The sequence below is a fragment of the Bacidia gigantensis genome, assembly GCF_019456465.1.
Source record: "Bacidia gigantensis strain McMullin 20006 chromosome Unknown contig_180, whole genome shotgun sequence".
Classification (NCBI taxonomy): Eukaryota; Fungi; Ascomycota; class Lecanoromycetes; order Lecanorales; family Ramalinaceae; genus Bacidia; species Bacidia gigantensis.
In genome coordinates, this window is record NW_025408596.1 from 1,511,410 (window position 1) to 1,533,925 (window position 22,516).

The window sequence follows — 22,516 nt, forward strand, 5'->3', positions numbered from 1 at the left end:
GAGTCAGTGGAAGTAATCAATTGGAGTCAATTGAATGGCGTTGGAGGATGATGATGCAATCTGCCTGAGGTACGAGTAGATATCGAGGATAGAACCATCCTTTCCTTGCACATGCGTTGGCTCTAGGGTGGGCTACTCAGGCATCGGGCACCCGCGCATTAACCCCCTAAAGCTCCGCGCCAAGTGCGAACCTTCCGAGGCGCACCGAGAGGAGGAGACCACGACACTACGCGGGCGCAGAAATGACCCCGTACCTCCCCCTGCTATATTCACCACCGACTAAGCATGATTATTTGATGCCCTCACCGTTCCCCTTTTGCTTTATACTACTAGACCGACCCGCCGCGAGGCACCAAATCATTTCCTAGTCATCCTCTTCGCTGTATATATTTACCACCGCATGCTATTCCAAAGAAGCCTCCACCGCTCCATCATTCGTTCTGTACCACCACCCAAACTTCAATCCCACATCAATCGTTTCGTTGACCGAAAGCTCCTTACCACTTGACACGTCGAGTACTCTGGGTACTTGCATAACCATCTTGCATATTCGTCCCGTCCAATTGAGAACCACAATTGATGATCTCGAATCCTTGATATCGCCCGACACCCTATGGCCCTCTCCGCCATTGCTACACCCCCTACGCCGCCCCCAATGTCGTACGATATCGAGATCGAAGAGCACGAGGCACATCAAGTTGATCAGAAGCAGAGGTTGTGGGATTGGCTGAGGAAATTAAAGAGAGAACAGCAGACAACACCGAGCAATGACAGCCAAAAACCCGATACCCCCCCACAAACCCCCTTGCGGCCAGGCCTGGGAAGAAGAATCTCTAGAAAAGTGGGAGTGGGAATACCAAGATCGACTACATTCAAGAGACAGCAAGACGAACAGAGGAAGAATCTCCAGCCAACTGCATCTCCAATACAGAAGCCTCGAGAGCTTTCACGCGTTCGGGCTTTGAGCAGCTCCCCCAAACCTCCGAAGAAGCCAAAGAGAGAAACCTCGGCACCGGACTTGGGATACCACTGCGATGCCTTCCCGACAATAGAGAGCCGAATACAGCGAGATGACTTTGCAAATACTAATTACGATGACCTTGATCAGATTCCACCTCCACCACCCCCACCTCCGATGCAAAGACCGGACGACCTAGATGATGACGGGGCTTCCCAGCAATCAGACGGCACCAGTAGAACGCTCGACGAGGAGATACGCATCGAATTGGAACAAAAATGGATCCTCAACTTGTCAATGCACTTCCGCGACAAATCCCCGCGCGAGAAATTCTTCGTCACTTACGCGGAGACGCCTCAGAAATGGAGACGCGTCACCGTCTCGTGCGATTATCGCAATGCAGAAGTCGACTCACTGGAGGCTGATCTGCAAATCATGGGCAGTCAGAGGGAGAAGAGCGCGAGGGTGTATGAGGCCTTGAGGGCTAGCTTGACTGACATACAATTCTACAATACTGTCACGAATCTGAAACTGGAGACAAGAGACGAGAGACTCCATGTTCATGTCACGGAGGATGTGAATGAAATAATTCAATATCCACCTACGCGGGCTATCAGTCACCTACCTCATATCAAGAAGTTCAGAGAAAGCGAACTTCATTTCATTGAACACATGTCTGGCTTTGTCTACAAGGTCAATGTGGGGGGCAACACATGGATCAAGAAGGAGATTCCCGGTCCTGATTCCGTCGACGAGTTCCTATACGAAGTCAATGCTTTGAGTAATTTGACCAACGCGTCTCACGTAATTGAGCTCAAAGGGCTCGTATTAAGCGATGATGAAGCTTGCGTCAAAGGCCTTGTAATTGCGTATGCTGAGAAAAACGCTCTTATCGACATCATATACGACAATCAATCGAACCTCCCCTGGCAGCGACGTGAACGCTGGGCTAGGCAGATCATTAAGGGCCTTTCCGAAATCCATGAAGCAGGCTTCGTTCAGGGAGACTTTACGCTTTCAAACATTGTCATTGACGGTAATGATGAAGCTCAGATCATTGATATCAACCGTAGAGGATGTCCTGTGGGCTGGGAACCGCCGGAAATCGCTAAGCTGATAGAAAGCGGGCAAAGAATCACAATGTTTATCGGCTTGAAGTCAGATCTTTTCCAGCTGGGGATGGTCCTTTGGGCTTTGGCAATGGAGGACGACGAACCAGAACGGCAGCCAAGGCCTTTGACTTTAGACAATGCTGCAGAAGATATCCCCGGCTACTTTCGAGGTTTGGTCGAGAGCTGCCTGAACGCTGATCCTGTGATGCGAAAGTCGGCACAGGAATTGCTGAAGGAGTTCCCGGCATCCGTCATTGTGTCAGAAGAAGACATGGATATGATGCCGGAACTCAAGCCTGCTACACAGATTCCCTCCACGGCTGTTGTCACTGGCAGCACATCCAGAGCATACGCAAAAATTCCTGAAATAGAAGAGAATGCCAAAGCTGACCCATCCGGGGAAGTCACTACTTCTGTTCCACGCCGTCCAAAAGACTCTAGTGGAAGCCCTGACAATAAAGGGCCTAAATACACCGATATGATCGCTGCGACCGCTCAACAAACAGAACAAGAGTACACGAATGGTACCTCTACCTCTCCTGGCCTTCTCACAGCACCCGTGAACACAGACACGCATAGCTCTATGGACCCGCAGACCTCGTCCCAAGCGTACAGTCGTGATCAATCAACGTTGGGAGGAACTAGCAAAAGCGACACCACCCAAGAAGCTCCCGTCCTTCCAACAAAAGAACAGTCACCTCGCAGGAGCATTCATTCGGACTCGGATCATCATAATAATTTCCAAGATGCCACTGAAGACTTCATCCCCCTTACCCCAACCGCTTCAGCCTCGTGGGACGCTATCACCAATGGCCAGGATCCCTACCTCATCCACCCTTCAACTCTTGAGCCCCTCTCACCTGAAAGCGAGAACCCCCCGCTGCTATCGTTGCCAGCCGCACCTACGAATCGTAGACGTAGTGTCTACTACGCCGACCGCCATTTCTCCCACGTCGACTCCGGCATCGCAGACACAGGCGACGATCCGCCTACCATCCCTGCTCCTGCCCCCCTTCCAGCGCATACATTAAGCACCATCACCGCATCCATCCCGCAAGACCAAACAATCCGTACCAAACAAGTCAGATACGCAGACGCCCCGCCATCTCCGAAACCCGACACAAACACCAGCCCCGCTCTCAACAACGACAATCACAAATCCCTCCCGCTATCCACCACCTACCCCACCCAAAGCATCGAACACACAGACTCCGGCCTCGCAGACATGCACCTTGTCGGTATCGGCGAAGGTCTAAGTTTCAAGGAACGAGCCCATCGGAGCGGCATCACTGATGATCTGGCGAAGATGAGCTTGATGGGCGAGCTTTCTGAGGGTGGGTCGGGAGGTGCAGGTGGTTTGGGTGGGGCAGATGGACCAGGAGAACAGGGTGAAGACAATCAGTCTATGGAGAAGGGAGGATGAAGTGAAAGGCCTGGGTCGTGAGATGTCCTTGCAGGCAAGCCACTTGCACGGACAATGACAGCAGCCGCTTCTGAATGATCAACGATGTGATATCACTAATAATTACGACGAGTAAGTAAGATAAGTGTCAAACAGAGAGACCGAGCACAGAAGGTTGACGACAGTAAGCTGGGGTTGGGGGTGGCAAAACAGGACGCCCTCACCCCCCATTTTCTCATTTGCAGGTGGCATCTCATGGCGTTGTTCTTTCCTTCTTTGTCTTTTTCCTCGGCACTTCAGCGAGCGAGACTACGATACGATACGATACGATACAGCAGCAGAACGGGATAGGATGGGAACAACAGACCCAACCATGAACGGATTGACAGTACTAAGCAGAACCCAGTCCACAGAACAGTCCAGTACCTCTTTTCTCTCTATCAAAATTCTGTGAACCGGCGAAGGAATGAGGAGGATACCAGGGGAGGAGGAGGGGGAAAGAAGGGGGGAGAAGCGAAGTTTCATGAATATGAATGTGGGTATGAATATGAAGATCATGCGAGGACTATACTATACACGCCAATGACCCATCTGATGAGATGATATATGAGCATGACCGTCACAACTACTACAATTTCGACAAGGGAGCTAGCGAGCGAGGGTTGGGTTCTTCATATATATATATATATATATTTTCTTTCTTGATGGGATATATATTACTACTTTACCTTACTATCTTCAATTTACAATTCTACAATCCTACAAGTCAGGTATATATAGCCTACTTTGACTATATAGTCTCTCCAATCCATAAGAGATCAAAAGGAAGTCTAGCCCTCAGTGAAACCTACCGCATCTCATGGCCCGACACGTTGCCTGATATGATCGTGCGTTGGCACTTCCAATGAGAAGGAGAAGGGCATGGGAAGGTAAAAGGGGGATGGAAAAGAAAGGGTGGATAAGGAATTGAACGAGGATGAGGATTGGGAGGGGTTGGGGAACAGGGTAATGTAGATAGTAGGTAGGTGGGTATGTAGGCAACAGTTGCACTACCGGGGGAAAAGTGAGAAGCATGAGGTTGTAATGATAGTTATAAGTCTTCCTCCATCACCATTTACCTCTCTCCCCCACCGTCACCTCTCAACTACCCCTGCCCATGCACCTCTCGATACAATTCGCACATTCAGCCACCCCCATTCATCCGCCCTGACGTGGGCGCTAATTCGTGGTATTCGAGCATGAAATCTGTTCTCTGCTCATTTCAGGATGGTTAGCTTCTACATTGTGTTCATGCAAAGGGAAGGTGATGGATGTCGAGAAAAGGGTAGGGTGGACGGGAAATGATGACTGAGTAGGGAGGATGGTACAGAAGTTGCGTAAAGAAGTGAGAAAGGGGAGGGATAGGAAGTAAGAAAGGGGCGAGCAGGGGAAAAGGGAGACTAACCCTAACTTTCTCCCACCGCAGATGGTTGAAGAAGACGTAGCTACCGCTCTCGCGGTCCTCTGTCAGCCGCTGCGGTTCTGGGAGCGTGATGTCTTTCGTCAACCACATCTGGATGGATTTGTGGAAGCGCCAGTTACGGTTTGTCCTATCCACGCCATTAGAATATGCATGGGATGCGAGTGGGGAGACTCTGAGGAAAGCAAGAGGAGGGAAAGAATTGGGGGAAGCGAGAGATGGGGGAGGGAAAAGGGGGTAGGGAAAGGGGAACGTACAACTCAGACGCCGCAAGTTCTTGGATCACATCCCGCGGCTGCGTATAGAATATCCAAAATAGCGTTTCGTCCGAGAAGCTGGGGAGTTTGTTTCGAACTTGGTGTACGTTGGTCACGGTGTAGCATTCAGGAAGGGTGAAGTCAGGCTGGAGCGGTCGTGAGTTGGCATCTGCGAAGGGACCGTTCCAGGTTGGCCATAATGGACTGGTTTTGATAGGTCAGATATACTGCAACAGGGAGTAGGTGGGTTTGCTCTGGTACAACTTACTCGGAAGAATTCAGGTTTAAACCCAGCGTTGTCAAATCTTGCCCCCTCGCCATACTTGCCACCATCGGATCGTCGCTGTTTATTCTTGCTAATAGCCCTGCAAGACCATATCGATCTCTGTCGCTCATCTCTTCGACCTTCTGGTCTGATATTCGATTGTCGGAGTCGGGAATTGGCTGCTGCTGTGTGTTTGCGGAGGATGACCGGCCGGGGTTGAAGCCAGAAAGGAGTGTGGAGAGGTTATTGGCTGCGCTTTGGCTCGGGCGATTTGAGGAGGATGGGGATATGGTTCGTTCGACTACTGAAGATGACCGCGTACTATCTGTGGGATTACCGAAGCCTAAGGGTAGACCTTGTCGTGGTTGTGTACCATCTTGTTGCGAAGAGAAGGCGTTTTGGGAGTTGAAAGCGCCAAATGCCCCTCGCTGATCAGAGTCATGCCCCTCTGTTCCGTTTCTGCCTAGTGGAGGAAATTCGTCAACACTCTGACTCGGAGGCTGCCGTGAGGTCATTTGGTTCTGACCTGCTTGTCGATAGTCATCTAGCGACCCTTGTAGGTGTGATGGTCCAACGAACATGTCCTCATTCGAGGGGGAAGCGGGGTGTTGTGGATTTGCTTGGGGGTGTGCCTGCCCCGCGTTTGCATGTGATTGTTGCGGCGGGCGTTGAACGGCAGTCTGTTGCGTTGGTCTTTGCCATATTGGGTTGCTCGTACTTCCAAATTGCGGCTGTGAATTGCCAGAGAGGGAGGGGAATTCACTTTCATCGTCAGCTTCTCTGGGAAAGGTCATGAGATAACGTTTCTGTCTTCTTCCTCTTCCTCCTCCCCTGGTCATGATGGATGTTGATGCTGGTGTTGATGTTGATGTTAATGAAATCTACTCACCTGGGATCTAAAGGTGTAGCGGAGTGGCTCCCTCCTATAGTCCTAGCAAAGCTCGTTGACCCGGTACCAGCCTGCCTTGATTGCGTGTTCGTGAGACCCGATATCCCGTTCGTTGGCGCGCCAAAGCCCCAATTTGCACCTGTCCCATTACCTTCATCTCTCACTCTGATCAGCCATTCAGCTGGCTAGACAGACAGATATTTCTGTACCCAGCTTTGAAGTATTTTGTAATCTTCCTGATCCCAGATTGCCTGTTCGACCCTGGGGAGGTTGTCCTGTGTAACCTGGAAAGCGTAGTGTTTGTGCACCCGGTCGAACGTTTTCTATGGATGATCAGTATAGTATAGAAATCCTCGTACTGGAGTGTTGTAAAGCAGTGTTCTTGACAAGGCCACAAGGTAGGTGGTGAGGATGCTTCAAACGCTGGACGTGGGAACAAATCATGTGAGAGATTTGCGGAGACTTGCCTTGACGATTCATGGTGGCCTGGGATAGGTAGCAGACAGCTACGAGTCTCGGAGGATGATGTACTAAGCTCTATGAATTGAATTTGGATGTGTGCTAGTGAAGGCGGAGGTTCCTGGCGGAATCGCTCCGCCAGAGCATCAAAACGTTTAAATCATTCTAGATCTCTCATACAGCATAGAAAACGCCAAAGCCTTGCTCATCATGGCAGCAGCTGTTGGCAGTAGATCGCCTGCGACCTCACCTCGCCTACCTAGCCCTCCTCCCTTTCCGGAAGTTCAACTACCACCCAAATCCCCCGGCATGCCCGCCGTCTCAGCTCCTGACTCCTCCAAATCTGACCCTCAGTCACTCAGAAGGATACGGCCAGGAACAAGAGCAGCAGACATGATCTCCGGCCCACCGCTCGTCCCTCTAAGTGAAGTGCGTCCCCTCACTCCATCCACCAATCATTGCCCTAACATCCACCAGCTCGACTCCCCCTTCCAGCTCCAAGAACACCTCAAAGCCCTCCACACGCACCACACGCGCTCTCCTAACTCTCCCTCAACAACCCAGCCCATCACCGCGTCTACGGCCCTCGATATTGCCACACCACCTCCAAGCGTCGACCGCTCCCTTTGGCTCTACGAACTAACCCGCTTCCTCGTCCTACACGCCAACGACCTCATCGTCTCCTTCTTTCGCGAAACCCCACCCTGCTCCGCCTCCACCTGTCCTGAAATGCGCGCCTCAGAATGGCAATACCTCTGCGCCGTCCACGAGCCTCCGAAACCATGCTGCGCGATTGACTACTCATGCCATACGCTTGACTGGGCAGCCTACATCCTCACGAGCCAGAAGCACTTTCCAAGTAGGCTGACGCTTGGAGTTGAGGGGCAAGGGGGAGGGGCGTGCAGGGTGGGGTGAGGCAATTGACGAATATCATTAGAAGAGTCTATCGGATTTTTGCGCATGCGTGGTTTCAGCATCGGGGTGTTTTCTTGGAGGTAGAGGGACGGGAGGGGCTGTATGTGTTGTATAAGACTGTTTGTGATGTATATGGGTTGATTCCTGAGGAAAATTACACTATTCCGAGAGAGGCGGAGGGTGGAGAAGAGGGTGAAGAGGATGAGGAAGGGGAGCAGAGAGCGAGACCCCGGAGTCCGGAGAAAAGAGTGAAGACGGAGGGTAGTGAAGAGGAGAGAGTTGGTGCTAGGGAGACAACGACCACCCAACGGAGGCATAAAGCTACGCCTAGTGTAGGCAGTGCGATTGCTCCTATTCAGGAGGACGAGGAGGAGAAAGGGGAGCATAGTCCAGCGAAAGAAAAGCCAACTGTCATGCCTGAAGGCAATGCCCTGGAAGGAAAAGGTGGACCGCTTGCTGCTATTTCAAAGACTGCAGAGGCAAAGGAGTCGCCTGTGGTTAATGAGCCTGAGGCTACGGATGCGACTTCTACAAGTTCGCAGACAGATCAAGATAGCAATGTTCCTTCGCACAGTAGCTTGCCGAGAAGTAATAGCTCGGACTCTGTTTCAACAATGGTAAAGGTCGAGGAGAAGGAGGAGGACAATGAGTGACTTGTTGCTTCAGCTTTGACCTGAGGCAAATATACCCCTTATCTAGTTAGGAATGTCAGCGTTCGCGTTCGTCGATTTCTATCGAGGTTTGATGAATCTATGCCTTGTTAGTTGGGCAAGAAAGTCAGCAATACCGCCAGCAGACGCGCCAGGATGTGGAGGTGCAGAGGTTTGAATATATGGAAAATATCCACGCATTGCCAGCACGCATACAAAACAATGACAGTCGCTCCATACCCCGTACAATTACTCTTGCGCTACGAGATTCTCTCCCCTCAATCCATCAACGACCAATTCCTCCCCTGCCGCCCTTCTATAAATGTCTCTCACATCGTCTGTCGTCGTCTCAAAGTGACTAGTCGCATCGTAACTCTTACTGATAAAAATTTGGTCATTCATACCACTCTCTAGTGGTTCGTACAAGGGGATTGGTGGGCCCTGAAACTTCTCCTCGATCTTGCCGAGCCGGTCGAAGCCGGGTTGGAGCTCTAGGTGATGATTTGCGGAGCCTTCGGCAATGGTGGAGACGATGGCGATATAGTAGCCTTTGGGACAGACGTTATGAGCGGAGGAGACGATTGCGATATATATGTCTGGATTTGGGGGTTAGTGTGGTGTCCTATAAGATGTGCGGGAGAGAACGAATCAAGGGGTTCGATGACTTGGAAGGAAAAGTAAGCGAAAATTAGAGTAAGTCCTACCATGTTTCCGGCCGACTTGTGATTGAGGGATGATGAGCTGAACGGAGTCATTATTGTCGGTATTTGCGACTGGGTGGGTGAGGATGCAGATGGCTTTGAGGAGGTGGCCTGTCACTTGGACTTTGCCAGAGAAATACGATGGGTCTCCAAGTATTTTCTTGGTTTTGGTCGAAAACTTCATTCCGTCGGCGTCTTCGCTTCTTTCCCTCATCGTGGCTTTGATTCCTGAGACCTTACCCTTCTCATCTGTCTCAATCTCGTCGATGTTAGTATTGAGCATATATGTTCCACCGTAAATAGCTGAAAGTCGGGCAAATCCTTGAGGTAGCTCGCCTAGGCCATATAGTGGGTATATGTATGGTGATTTCCCATATCGAGCCATTGAATTGACGTAGAGCCTGATCCGTTGTACGGTCTCTTTAGCGGCGCCCTTCTCGTTGATGTACCCATCCGTTTGGTAAAGAGCCATTGCATGACCTATGAAGTCTCGCGTCGACGGCTCTAGGCCGAACTTGTCATAGACTTCTCTCATTGTACACCTATTGAGATCGAGACCTTACACCAGTTAGCATCTCCTAAGTCCATTTCGTAACATAAGGATCGTCTGAACCGTTGTAAGATGCTGGGTCATCTTCTTTGAAGGCTCCAACCCATTCCAGGAATTTTTTTGCCCTTCTCTTCTCGAATAGGCCCATGAGCGGCGATCTGAGTGCTTCCCCAGCGTCTGATGGCACTTTTGCAACAGTCGCTCTGGTCCCGCTTCCTTGCTGTACGTAGCTACCCGCAATCTGCTTAAACTCGAGATACCGTGTGACATCCGTGGAGACAAGAATGTTCGTCAATTCGCCGTTTGACATGAGAAACTTGGGTACCAGATCGATATTCCAGTCATTGACTCGACCGTACTTTTTCCATGGCTCCTCGCCTTTGCTGTAATTACCATACTTTTTGAAGAGCTGGAAACCCAATCAGATATGCTGCAGATTTGCCATAGATAGACTCACAGCCTCGATGTTAACAGAGGCTGCCTCTCTACAACATGTTAGCACGCGCTTTGTCCTTCCGCAACTTATTTGCTGACCCTCCGTAATGGTCATTTCGATCTATGTGCAGCACCTTCTTGCCTTTGACGCTCATTACGCTAGGATGCCATGATCAGCACCGTTGTCAGGCAGTGTCTGCTTGAGCAGAAGTGTACCCGGAAAGAACACATTCCGTCAGACCTGTCGAGGCTTAGTACATCATGTATCAATTGCACAAAGCTATCCAGCGCACCTGTTCCTAACACGACAACGTCATATTCGGTAGCTATCTCGTCCATGATTGCGACTTTGATAATATACACGTTGAGGCAAGACAACTAGTCGCTTCAATGATTCGACGTCACAGGCAGAAGACACGGATTTCAAGGGGATATAACCGAGTGCCGGGCAATCATTGTGGAACAGATCAGCATGGAGGTGTTCGCTGCAGAAACTCATGGACAAATGTTGACATTCAAGACCTTGAGTCTTGGTCAATCAATTATGGACAATGTACAATGATTGATCACCTTCGATGCAGTAGAATATCGTCATCGCTAGATTTATGAACTCCTTTCCTCATGCTTTCAACAGCATTTGGTCAACGGTCATCCCGACCACCTTGACTCACTTGCTTAGTCATAGGTCCATATATCGGTTGTTCCAAGTCTGCAGCATCCATATCCACCTCCGGATCTTTCTCGGCGAGCGCTCGTGCGCCCTCCCATGCGTAGTACCGTTCCGTCAAAGCCCACTTGATTGATTTCATTGTTCTTCGTAGCTGCAAGCCATGAAATCAGCAAAGCATCCTCAATACCAAACTCTGTTTGTCAGGGAGCGGACTCACAGTCAGATCCCGTGCATGGGCTTCAGCATTCCCCTGTTTGATCCTCAATCTCTGTCTCTCTGCAGACTCGGTGGCTAGCCGGTTGCGCTCTCTACAGCACATCCACCATACGGAGTGTAGATCCTCCCAAGACTTATGCCGGAGCTCATCTGAATACCATGCTCGACCTGTAAGCCAAATGAATTAGCATTTTGCTTTCAGGGCCTAACGCAATCAGCCTGGCAAGAGCTCATACCATGTGAGGCTTCTACGTCAGGCGGTGTCAAAAGTTCCTTCTTTTCATTGAAGAATCCCCATAACCCATGGTTCGGATCTACCTCAATCCTCGACCTCCTTTCTGGATCTAAGACTGGCTTTGGTAGGCCTGCAACCCTGACTTTTGATCTAATGCTTAGAGGCTTCTTGAATCCTCTTCGACGCATTGGAGAGACTCCACGTTCTGGATTATTGTCGCGCTTGTATCTTCTCATTAGGAGAGGGGCAGAGGTTGAGAGCGTTCGAGATGTTGAGATTTGGTACCCACCCCATTGGGCGAGCGCTGGAGCTAGAAACGAGGGAGGTAGGTCGCGACTGCATATGGAAGATGTCTGCTGTATGCTTCGAAGTACCGAGCGTGCAAAAGCCATGTTCACTGATATTATAATCAGGAGCAGTAGCTGTCGAATTTGCAGTTCCTGAAAAATCCGGCGGAATTGCTTCCGAGTCGGAACTTTATGATTAATGTTGAATTCCACCCCTCGCGCAACTCCGTAAACATATTTCGCATCATGGATTTCGAAATGGAATCTCCTCCAGAGCTTGTCGAAGACGCTGCTTCGATCAGCTCTGGAACAACGCGGTTGGCATCTGATAGTGTCGCAGCTCAAATGTCGGACCTGTCCCTCTCGAAGGTGCCTCTGACAATCATTACTGGTAGGAAAAGCACATCTCTTCCAGTATATCCCTTAGATACTCCGAGAGCTGATGGTATTGTTGGCAGGCTACCTTGGATCTGGCAAGACCACCCTTGTGAATCATATCCTGCAAGCCGAACACGGCAAGAAAATAGCCGTGATACTGAATGGTTGGTGGGTACCTATGCCATTCGCCTCATACACTTCCCCCGTATCTTTCCTGTATTCACATCCCCCCTGAGTTGACTGACTCACGTCTCTTACAGAATTTGGCGACACAACAACCATTGAACGGCGCGCCATAAATGTCAAAAACCCCTCCTCTACTTCCACAGACCAACCACTCGCCATCGACTTCCTCGAGCTCGGCAATGGCTGCATCTGCTGCAGTGTCAAAGATACCGGTGTTGCAGCTATCGAGGCCCTCCTCGCCAAACACTCCTCCACACCCGGCGAGAAGCCCTTCGACTACATCGTACTCGAGACAAGCGGACTCGCAGACCCAGGCGGCATAATTCCCCTCTTCTGGCTCGATGACGCCCTGGGCTCTTCTCTCTACCTCGACGGCGTAATTTGTGTCGTAGACGCAGGAAACCTATCACGGAACCTCGATCAGCCCAATCCCGACCATCTAGCCACTGCCCAGCGCCCCACCAGTTCCGACAACCCAAAAGACAGCGAGAAAGATGACGCAAAGCACGAAACAGTAGCGCACCTCCAACTCTCCACCGCGGACGCGATCCTCCTCAACAAGATCGACACCCTCTCCTCCCCCTCCGTCGACATCGAAGCAATCGAATCCCGCATCCGCTCCATCAACGCCCTCGCCCCCCTTACCCACACGACCTTCTCCGTCCCTCCAAACCTCGAAGGCGCCCTCCTCAACCTCCACGCTTACGACAAAATCTCTTCCCTCCCCACCAACCCGGCGGCAGGCAAGCACGCACACCTCGACCCCACCATCTCCACCATCACCCTCCCGCTGCCCGTGCTCAGCAAAACAGGAATCGAGAGATTAGAGGATTGGCTGCGCTGCATCCTCTGGGCGAACGTGCTACCGCCGCCGTTCGCGACCGATGAGGATGAGGATGGTGAGCCAGTAAAAGGGGACTTCGAAGTACACAGAACGAAGGGGCTTGCAGGGCTGAAAGCGGGAGGGGAAGTAATGATTCAAGGCGTACGTGAAGTTTTTGAGATCGTCATATTGGAAAGGGATGCGAGCAAAGATGGGGAGGGTAAGATCGTTTTCATCGGACGAGGCTTGAAGCTCGAGGAATGGAGACTCAGTGTTAATTACGCTTTGGGCGTGTAGCTGCTGGAGAGGGGTGGTGGATTTCGGTTAGAGCAGTTCTGCTGCTTGGGATAGATCTAGTAGCGGACGGACGGTGGCGATGTGATAAGCCATAGGTGCAACATCACCGAGCTGGATAATGAGAGCAATATTTTGAAGGAACGTGCTGCGAGAGCTTTCACTTACCGCCTTTCTAAACCGTTCAATGATGAGAAAACGCTGCACGTTGACTTCGAAAATTAGAATCGCTGAGTCTGCAACATTCTGATCTTTATTTATTGGTTGCTAAGAGCATGATTCTGTAACCATAGCTCATCGCTCCTTGCCCACGCCATGTTCCTGTTTTTGAAAGGGGTATTGTGCGCTCTATAATATAGCTGACGCAAGTCTATGTACATCGATAATATAACCAGCCGGCCAAGTGTGTACTCCACACTAAAGCGTGACGCGTGATTCAGCACGTCTGCAAGCTTTCCCGTGATCGAATTCCATGTTCATAACGATCGTGATAGAATATTACTGCTGTAGACCGCCCCCCCCCTCCCTATTCATCTTTGCCAGCCAAAGCTCAAACACCGCACTCAAGCAGCCCCCGCAGTACCGGCAGGCTCCTCAATCTTCGTCGGCTGATTCCCCGCCCTGATGATCTTCTGCCCCTGTCCATCAACACTATACTGCACGTCCTTATTCTCCTTCTGCGCGCGCTTCCAGATCTCGACCTCGCAGCCCCCCTGATAACACCAACTCTCATCGTACTCAACAGATTATGCGCCGCGTTCGAGTGCGTGTACACACCCCCGTTGAACATCGCCGTCGCGTCTTTGCCGATGCCAGACGAGATCATCGCTTTGCCGCCAGGGTGGTCTTTGATGAAGTTGGTGACGTCGTGGACGACGCCCGCCACGGCGATGAGAGAGCGTCCGTTGTTGGTTTGGTCTTTGTAGTCGTCCCATTCTAGGACGGGGAGTTGGTTCAGCGGGACGCCCCAATCGAGCTTTGAGCGTTTGAGATCGAGTTTCTTTTGTTGTTGCTGCACGCGGCCTTTTTCGATTTCGTTGGCGCGGAATTGTTTGAGGTCGAAAGCGAGGCCCATTTGTTTCCAGAGGTAGATGCTCCATTTTGTGGGGTCGTATTGCCACCAGTCAAGGGCGTTGCGGTAGTCGGAGGGGAATTCGTGGTGGAAGTTGTGCTGGGGTTTGGTTAGCTAATGAGGATTGTGGGAGGGTGGGGGGTCGTACATAGCCTTCGCCTAGTGTTACGAGAGCCGTGAGAACGTGGTCACGGGGTGAGTTTCTGTCGTCAAATGGCTGGTCGCCGAGCCAGTGGGCGAGAGAGTTGACGCAGAAGGTGGCTTGCTGGACGAAGAAGATGCGGAGGATGCCCGCGTAGACAAAGCCGCCCTTGAAATCGTTCCAGAGGAGGCCGCAGAAGATTGTGGGGAGAATCAAGCCCATGAAGATGACGATCTTGAGGTAGTGGCGATGTTGCCATACGACGACAGGATCTTCATTCAGGTCGCTGATATCGGTGCGGCCGATACGGCGGGGATTCTGCTTCATCACCATCCATCTACCATATTCAGTCAGTCCTATGTTTCACACGTGTAATGCTTTGAAAGTAGCGTACCCAAAGTGGGAGTACAGGAGACCCTTGCGGACGGAGTAAGGGTCCTTGTCGGTATCCGTGTAGCTATAGTAGATACCGTGTCAGCGACGCTTTCCAGCATTCGTATGGCAGAACAAACCGATGATGAGCCCTATGATCCCTCGCCCACCACCTCACGCTACCCTCAACAGCACCGGCGCCTGTTAGGGCAAGGAATACGCGAAGTGGGAGGGTTGCTGAGTAGCTTGAGTGTGCCCATAGTCTATGATAGCCAGCTGTGATGCCCAGGCCGGAGAAGTAATAGTAAATGATGGCAAAGATGGCTGTCTGCCACTTCAGAGGGGTCCATATGGCAGTGAGGAGCCCAAGCATTGGGACGATGACCTGTTTCTCCATTAGCCATGTGCCCCTCTCAACAACGGCTGGAGCACTCACAATGAGAGTGACATTGAGCCAGTTGACGTGCTTATGCCAATTCTTTCTTGAGATTTTGGTGTCTGTGATGTGTGGCTGTTTGGGGTTGTATTTTGGGTTTCGGTTTGGCTCCGACTTTGCTGCTGCTGCAGATGGTTGTGAGGAAAGGTATTGAGGCTGCACAGCCAGATGGCCAGCAGTCGGTTGACTTGAAGGCATGATGAGATGGATGTGTAGTATGAGGTCGATGGAGCGTAAGAGGAGAGAGGGGAGGGGGGTATGATGGCAGAACAGTGTGTGGAAGACGTTGGGAATTTAGGTGGAGCAGTGTAGCGTGGTTGGGGTTGGGGTTGATATCAGAGGCGCCGAAGCCAGAAAGTCAATAATGAAGGGCAGGATTGGTTGGGAGCCGCGGGATGGCAGCCTGGTGGTGAATAGGCGCGGGAAAAGGTGGTAAATGTTGGGGAAAGCATGGATGAGGCGTTCGTTGTTCAGCAGAAGGGTGCAAAGGGTGCAATCACGCGCAGGGTGCGTTCGCAGGTGTCATGGTGCACAATCATAGCGTGAGAAAGGCCACGATGGCAATGGGCTGGCACAGTGTCTGGAGATCTGATTCAGCGCATATTTTCGCTATTCGTTGATTTAGCCAGAATTGTGCAATTGTTGACGTTGAGGATTTTGTTGAGCAATGTGATGCCACTAGTAACTTTGGTTCTAGACTAATATAGACCGCCTATGGCTCGAGGGCTTTCTCTCATGGGTGTAGAGGTCGAGATGAATCATTTGAAGCTCTGGCGTGTATAGCCAGTATTGCGATACACCTATGACCTCTGGAACTATCTCCAGAGGTGTAAGGAATCTAGAAGCAGGAACCATCGAGTCGTTGAGGTACTCTGCCCCTGCATAAGCGTCGGTATTGAAAAACTACGTCATCACACATCGAATCTTCGGGCCGCGACACTACATGTCTAACGTATAGTGTGTCGGCAAGTCTTTCCACTTCTATTTCCTCAATTCTAGCGCGCTCAGCAGAACGAAAAGGTTCCGTGACATTTCGGTTGAATATGTAAAAACATCGGAGTCCTCTCAGCAACATCGATTCGTACGGATGCGGCTGGGATTACCGCTGATGACCCTCGTGGACAAGATGAAAGAATCGGCAATTGTTAGCTGAGGCTACCTCTGAACTGGCCGAGACGCGTTTCGAATCGTCTCACACATGCCATGAACACACTTCTTTCCCAGCAAAATATTGTTTTGATTTCGTCCAGAGCTGGCCACGTGACATGCGATGTGTCGAGGGCGCTAATCCCTCTCTTATCGCTTGACTAAACCCTTCTGCTGGTGCTGGAAACTTCAACGACCTCTTCATTAGGAGAAGCCCATTCTCAGAGGGTTGTAATTACAAGCAGACTGCGATGCAGGAGTTTTCCTTCTTTGAAATGGCCCTTTAAAGCCCCGACGACCTTACATGCCACCTGCACACAGTCAGTAATTTTCCTTGGAATGAACTTCGAGGTGCCTTGACCACACCACCCTGGCCATGGAGTCCAAAAGTCTTAATATGTGACACACGTGCTGAGCCGTCATCGAGTACTATTCTCGATTTTGGGGAATGTCAGGCTGTGCGGCGCGCATCTGGCAGCGGCTTTGCGGGTGAACACCCCGTGCACAGAGCTGTCCGTGCATCAGATCGGTGAAGACTATCAACGCCCCTCGCAGATTGATTGATTACTGGACGTGAATATTTTGCCTCCTTCGGCACTGTAATCAATGATTGTATAGTTGAATGATGCGCAGCTTTCTTGCTTCACTAGCTGTGTACTTTATGTTCCTCAACCTATCTACGTCAAAATCATTGTCGCGGACTCCACGTAGCTCACACTTGAAGAATAGAGCTCCTGTCTTCTCTAATCCACATCCCCCTTCCACCCACACTTCGTCGGTCTCACAAAGTTTTGCAGCCACGAACAGGTCCAACCAGTACGATGATCCCCTCGGAAAATAATTGATTTCACATTATACTAATTTTCTTTCAAGAGAACCCATCATTTGGCCAATTTTTGATTCTCGCCTGAATCTCGAACTGTTCAATTACGACGGCGCGATCTCACTCGGCGCTCTCTTCACACTCATCGTCTCCGCGTTCGAAGAAGTCGCCGAGCAAGCCTACGACAACGACGGAGATTCGGACTTAGAAGAAGAGACGGTCCACTGGACTGACGGCAGCGCCACCCTCTTCTTCCAGAACAGCGGCCCTGGCGGACGAGCTCTGATAAAATGGAGCGATCTATCTGCGATTTTAGGAGGACTGGCAGATTGGTGGCGTGATTATCAATGCACGAGTACTAATTTCCGAGTCAAGAATACGGAGAGAGGCGACATCGAAGTTGCCAGTGGGTATATTGCGCCAAATTTGGGGAATGCTCAAACGGCTGCCGTGGCAAATGCTCAGGTGTCGAAATGACGCATGCGATCGCTAATGTGAAGTAGGCAGATAAAAGCCACGTTTTGGTTTCTGCGAAAGAAGCGTGTATCCAGAGGCTCTTCACGCGAGCCGATTCAATGATGGAATCGTTCACGTTCACTAGCTCCGGCGCTAGCAAAATGCTCACCTTAAAAGGAGCTTCTACCTCCACAACTTCCTGGCTTTTCTTTCTTTCTTAAACATCCAAAAACCTACAGGCAGCTTTGATCATACTCTGCTCTCTTCCATCATACCCTCTGAATAACCCCTTTGTCATAGAAGAATGTTCTTGCTACATACCAAGACATATTGATTCCACGTTCCTTAAAAGTAAAATGAAGGTCTTCCTCGTGTGACTCAAGACTGACCATGCCTTTCTCTTTGCTTTATCACGACAATTCATGACAAGCTAAGCACTGATGCAAAACCGACTATGCCGGCATTTACAAGCTTTTCTATCCATCTCCGCCGTGTCATGTTCCTTGCTCAATTTCTTCCACAATCCACCACAACTACTAGTTGAAGGTGAGACACCTTTATGTACATCGACAGTCATCATGAGCAAGACAATTCCCCTACCACTCTTCTAGATGCAGCTCTTTTCTCATCTTAAATATATAGAGTTGTTGCCGTCTTCTAATAGACAATACAAACATGCAGAACTCTTAGAGATCTCACACAGAATGCCGCGTCCTCCAACTGTGGGTAGACTTGTGCCCCTCGTATCATTACCGTCTCTATTTATGAGCATCATCTTCCGATCAGCTAGCTAGCCCTCCAGCTCTTTCAGAGTTCTCGCGTAGGATGCCGCGTCTTCCAGCTTTGGGTAAACTCCTGCCCCTCATATCGCCACAGTCCCATATACCCTCAGCATCAATGCTCTTGTTTTCGTTCATGCCTACACTTTCATTTTGTTACTAATACACCGTCAGTCTTTCTCCACTGCTCAGACTACTGAAGAAGGTAGAAGTGCATAGAGCTAAGTCTGTGGCAAACCTGAAGTCCACTATGCACCGACAAATTTCACACAAGAAAGGCTATTCGAGGGCTAATGATCGGTGTATGGTCGGCCGCAATTGGCACATTCACGCACATTACCTCGTGTACAGAAACAAAAGGACTCGATGGCGCTGATAAATTCGCTTTTACTAATGGCATCGAATTTTGGTGAGATTCATGCTTTTGGGGAAACACCTACCCATACAAAGTATACCAGTCGCGTCTTGAAAACGACATCGTGTGGTCTTCTGTCGTCTTTCACAGATTGGATCACGCTTTCTTATTACCCCGAAGTGTTCCTCTCCGAATTTGGAGCCAGGAGTCTCAACTTTGGCTAACATTCTGGTGTTGGTCCCAGTGTTCATTCTTACTGACTCACAGGCATGGCGATGGGACTCTTTCTTGTTCTTTGGGCACGTCTTTGACATCTACCCAACCAACTTCCCAGACATGCTCAATGGAAGCTGGGAGCTTAGTGAGTCGTGGAAGAAGCTGAGACACCACAAGTCGGACTCAAAATGTTGTACTGCGGTCAGCAAGTGTGTAAGATCCCCCAAAAGATCTATGTCTCTCGTTGAATATATTTGTGCGGACGCGCAGTAGCAGCAACAACAATAACAGTAACAAAAACAACATCGACAGAAACAGCGACAGCTACAGCAGTAGCAACATCAGCAATAGTGTGCAAAGCTTGTCCGCAAGAAACGTACGTGACTTCGGAAGATGCCTCACATAGACAGCCAAGTACAGCAGCCTTATTCGTCGAATTTTGGCAACCCCTCGCGGCTTCAGCTGAGATCAATGGGGATTTAAGCATATTATGGGTCGTTTGGGTCGGAAGTGCCCCCTTGCTGTGGCTGACGAAGTCAGTCAGACTTTGAGAGCATTTGGTTGCTTCCATTAAAGAACGCATCAGTTATAATTGACCCTGACGATAATATTATTGCCCTAGTCCACCACGCCGGTCTGCTCATTTGTTCTATTGAAACAGGTCTTCCTTGAATGTGCTCGCACTTTGGCTGTCGTGCATCATTATTCCGATGTCGTCTTCTAAAATGACAATGTTCTTTAGAAACAGCAACCCGATTTCACAGTTCTAAAAAACCGGTCTAAATTCCCGGGAATCATTTATCAGTATATCTAGCATCTGGCTTATAGAATAAAGAATAGTAAAAGAAGAGCAGAACATCCACTTTTAGGCAACGCTCTGTCGTCTAGAGACGATACCAGCAAGACTCTTGGATATACAATTGCACTCGAAGTGAGGATCGACTCTTCCGATTTCGACGCTGATGGCATTATCAATTTGCGTCGGGTTGGATTTTCTCTGGCTGCTGTTTCGCGTCCTGATCAGAAAATTGGAACGAAGCATAGGCGAGTGACTTCGTACAGCTCGATCAGAGTGTGATCCAGCAAAGATCTGATCGCTTAGTATGTGTGTGGGCAGCAATAGAATTGCACACTTCCCATGGCGAAGTGCGCGAGTTCAATGCAGTCAATCGTTTGTTGCAGAGAAGAAAACATGTCGCAGAGAACGATCACGGTTGCGGCTCTTGGGTGATCCTAAACGCAATTGCCCTTGCCACAGAAAGGCCATGCCAACTTTATCATGGGCTTTAGGTGACCGGCATAAATGCCGCTACAGAAGCCACCTGGACAAGATATGGATGTGTTCTCGGCGGATATCACCTAATTTTTACTACTCTGATCCTTTTGGTAATTCCTTCAGCCTGCTGGGCATCATGGTCTCCATTCTAAGTAAGCCAGGAAGGCGTAAGTCACAGGAAATTGTTGACTTTTGCCTGCTTGATGCCTTCACACAATTATGTTATCTTACTGTGATATACACAATCTTTATCAAAGGACACCGCAGGTAATGCCAAAGCGACATCGGTCGCAGTATGAGGGATTTGATAAGTTCTATGTCTCTTGCGCTTGGCTCGTCTTGCTGCTTCGACCTGTCAAATAAGCAGAAGACCGATATCTGCTATCATTGCTCGATAGACACTTGGCCACATGATTTAATTCAGCTGAGCAGCTGGATAGACTGTTTCTGGCACGAACTATGCTTATCAAGTCTTGCACAGGGGCCTAAATGCACCTTCGACGCCTTTCACCATGATGATTCTCATTATTGCCCGAGTTTCTTACGCAGAAATCAAAGTCAATTAACCCTGAAGCAAGCGAGTATACCAACGCGATACATATGTTTTGTCCCTTTTAGTCGCTGCGCAAGATGGTCCAAAAGCTCCGAGATCCACGTATACCTACGAATTGAACGTTTCCCCTCCTAAAGCTTGGAGAATTTAGTGTTTCCAATGGTGGAGCCTCCTACCAGAAGTTCTACATGTAGCGGTGGCCTGACTTCTCAACCGTAAGTCAAATAAAGCATTCAAATATCGGCTGAGTCCTTCTCTTGCGAGCTTCGCGAAAGACTTACCGGAGATGAATTGCTGGTCGTATTTCTGTCTGTCTTGATAAAGAAATGTCTCAAAACCAGGCCGGGATGCTACGATATGTCTTCCAATCAAGCGAGAAACGCACGAAAAGCGTCTATCTTGTCGAAGCTCCTTTGAGGAAGGAGCGATGCATTGATAGTAATGCATAGTCTATCGCAGAAGGAAGGACGTTTGGAGATTTTTGCACAAGAAGCAAGATCAAATCAGCGAGACTTTCCAACGCGAACAAATTGACAATCATTCTTTGTATTTTGAGATTAGGTATTAGGAAAGCAAACTCCTGCACCACGGGTAGTGAGTCTCGAAGCATCGAGCGCGGACGTAACGGCCCCAAAACAGGAACTTCGATGACATAACGCTGCTGAAAGAACCTATCGCCAACCAGAAAGTCGATTCATCGAGCTATCTGCGGATTTTACATCTCTCTTTGACTTATTCCATGCTGTTAGATAATGGACCGATCAGAACGAAAGGCATTCCAACGCTCCGTTTTGGAGATCCTGATGAACGTGGAGACAGTCAGGTTTACAAGATCTGGAAGGAAGGATCCATTTTTCATACAATAAATCGTTGAAGTCTACATCCGACCATGGCTCCTAGGTCATGATGTTCTGGCGAAAAACCACTCCATAGGATAGCCGAGAAAAAGTTCCTCCTTCTTGGTCGAAATGTTATGAGTGTGAATTGATTTGACTAGTCAGTGGTCTCATGCTCAAAATTGCACTCTCAACCTCTGCATTCCATGTCTATGTCCTTGAATCGAGGTGGAGTTATGGCTTGGAGGTGATGTGAGCTGTTTTATAGTGATATTTTGTAAGGAAACTTGTGAAGATAATGACAGTGTAGGAATGCTCCTGTCAATACTGATACCCACAGTATTACAGATATTTTCTACCCCACTGAAGCGGAAAGCACATTTTACCCAGATACCAGATCCAGTACTGAAGAAACCAAGGCTTGATCTAGTACCTACGTATAAAGATAGAACGATGTCAATATACCAAGAACGAGTGGAAGCAGCTATGCCTAAAGATCGTGAAAAATTGCACATTACTCTACTTTTCGAAAAAAAAGTGAAAGAATACAGAGAACTAAAGGTCCTTTTAGCAAGACCTTATCTTTCAGCTTTTACTAACATATCCTAGCATAATGGGGACAAGCTTAAAGCGGAAAGTGAAAAGCAAAAGCTAGACAATCAAAAGATGAAGGAACGGCTCAACAAGCAAGTAGATGTCTGTACTTCATGCTGTACTTCTTTGATTTTCTATGGCAAAGAGTTGAGAGAAGATCAATACTTCTGTGCAATAGATGTTACTCAAGGTTGTAAACTCTCCTTTCCAAGTCAACCACACAGGGATCATGACAAAGCAATTTGACCAAAGCCAGGCACTATGATCTGTGCTTTGGAGATAACAATACAATCTATCTCTTGGTCTCCACTTATCTCAA

The 22,516-nt window shown here is 49.5% G+C and overlaps 7 protein-coding genes across 7 annotated transcripts; 3 read left to right on the top strand and 4 right to left on the bottom strand.

Annotated features, from left to right (window-relative positions):
* Positions 1 to 655: 655 nt before the first annotated feature.
* KY384_003381 (uncharacterized protein) lies at positions 656 to 3,493 on the top strand (the record flags this gene model as incomplete). The annotated part of the gene is made up of 1 exon (XM_044811899.1): positions 656 to 3,493. The coding sequence occupies one exon, from the start codon at positions 656 to 658 to the stop codon at positions 3,491 to 3,493; it is 2,838 nt and encodes a 945-aa protein (XP_044671032.1).
* A 1,162-nt stretch (positions 3,494 to 4,655) lies between these two features.
* Positions 4,656 to 6,247, bottom strand: KY384_003382 (uncharacterized protein; the record flags this gene model as incomplete). Its single annotated transcript, XM_044811900.1, has 4 exons — positions 4,656 to 4,724; positions 4,917 to 5,061; positions 5,189 to 5,392; positions 5,457 to 6,247. The coding sequence occupies 4 exons, from the start codon at positions 6,245 to 6,247 to the stop codon at positions 4,656 to 4,658; spliced, it is 1,209 nt and encodes a 402-aa protein (XP_044671033.1).
* Positions 6,248 to 7,530: 1,283 nt separating this feature from the next.
* On the top strand, positions 7,531 to 8,369 carry KY384_003383 (uncharacterized protein; the record flags this gene model as incomplete). The annotated part of the gene is made up of 2 exons (XM_044811901.1): positions 7,531 to 7,660; positions 7,744 to 8,369. 2 exons carry the CDS (start codon positions 7,531 to 7,533, stop codon positions 8,367 to 8,369), a joined length of 756 nt encoding a protein of 251 aa, XP_044671034.1.
* Positions 8,370 to 8,615: 246 nt separating this feature from the next.
* GDI1 (Rab GDP dissociation inhibitor alpha) lies at positions 8,616 to 10,391 on the bottom strand (the record flags this gene model as incomplete). The annotated part of the gene is made up of 7 exons (XM_044811902.1): positions 8,616 to 8,962; positions 9,071 to 9,625; positions 9,681 to 10,026; positions 10,075 to 10,102; positions 10,152 to 10,211; positions 10,269 to 10,293; positions 10,346 to 10,391. The coding sequence occupies 7 exons, from the start codon at positions 10,389 to 10,391 to the stop codon at positions 8,616 to 8,618; spliced, it is 1,407 nt and encodes a 468-aa protein (XP_044671035.1).
* A 302-nt stretch (positions 10,392 to 10,693) lies between these two features.
* Positions 10,694 to 11,409, bottom strand: KY384_003385 (uncharacterized protein; the record flags this gene model as incomplete). The annotated part of the gene is made up of 3 exons (XM_044811903.1): positions 10,694 to 10,873; positions 10,940 to 11,106; positions 11,175 to 11,409. 3 exons carry the CDS (start codon positions 11,407 to 11,409, stop codon positions 10,694 to 10,696), a joined length of 582 nt encoding a protein of 193 aa, XP_044671036.1.
* A 297-nt stretch (positions 11,410 to 11,706) lies between these two features.
* Positions 11,707 to 13,144, top strand: KY384_003386 (uncharacterized protein; the record flags this gene model as incomplete). Its single annotated transcript, XM_044811904.1, has 3 exons — positions 11,707 to 11,851; positions 11,919 to 12,002; positions 12,099 to 13,144. The coding sequence occupies 3 exons, from the start codon at positions 11,707 to 11,709 to the stop codon at positions 13,142 to 13,144; spliced, it is 1,275 nt and encodes a 424-aa protein (XP_044671037.1).
* A 560-nt stretch (positions 13,145 to 13,704) lies between these two features.
* On the bottom strand, positions 13,705 to 15,361 carry OLE1 (stearoyl-CoA 9-desaturase; the record flags this gene model as incomplete). The annotated part of the gene is given in 4 exon segments (XM_044811905.1): positions 13,705 to 13,854; positions 13,869 to 14,312; positions 14,362 to 14,692; positions 14,826 to 15,361. 4 exon segments carry the CDS (start codon positions 15,359 to 15,361, stop codon positions 13,705 to 13,707), a joined length of 1,461 nt encoding a protein of 486 aa, XP_044671038.1.
* Between the last annotated feature and the right edge of the window lie 7,155 nt (positions 15,362 to 22,516).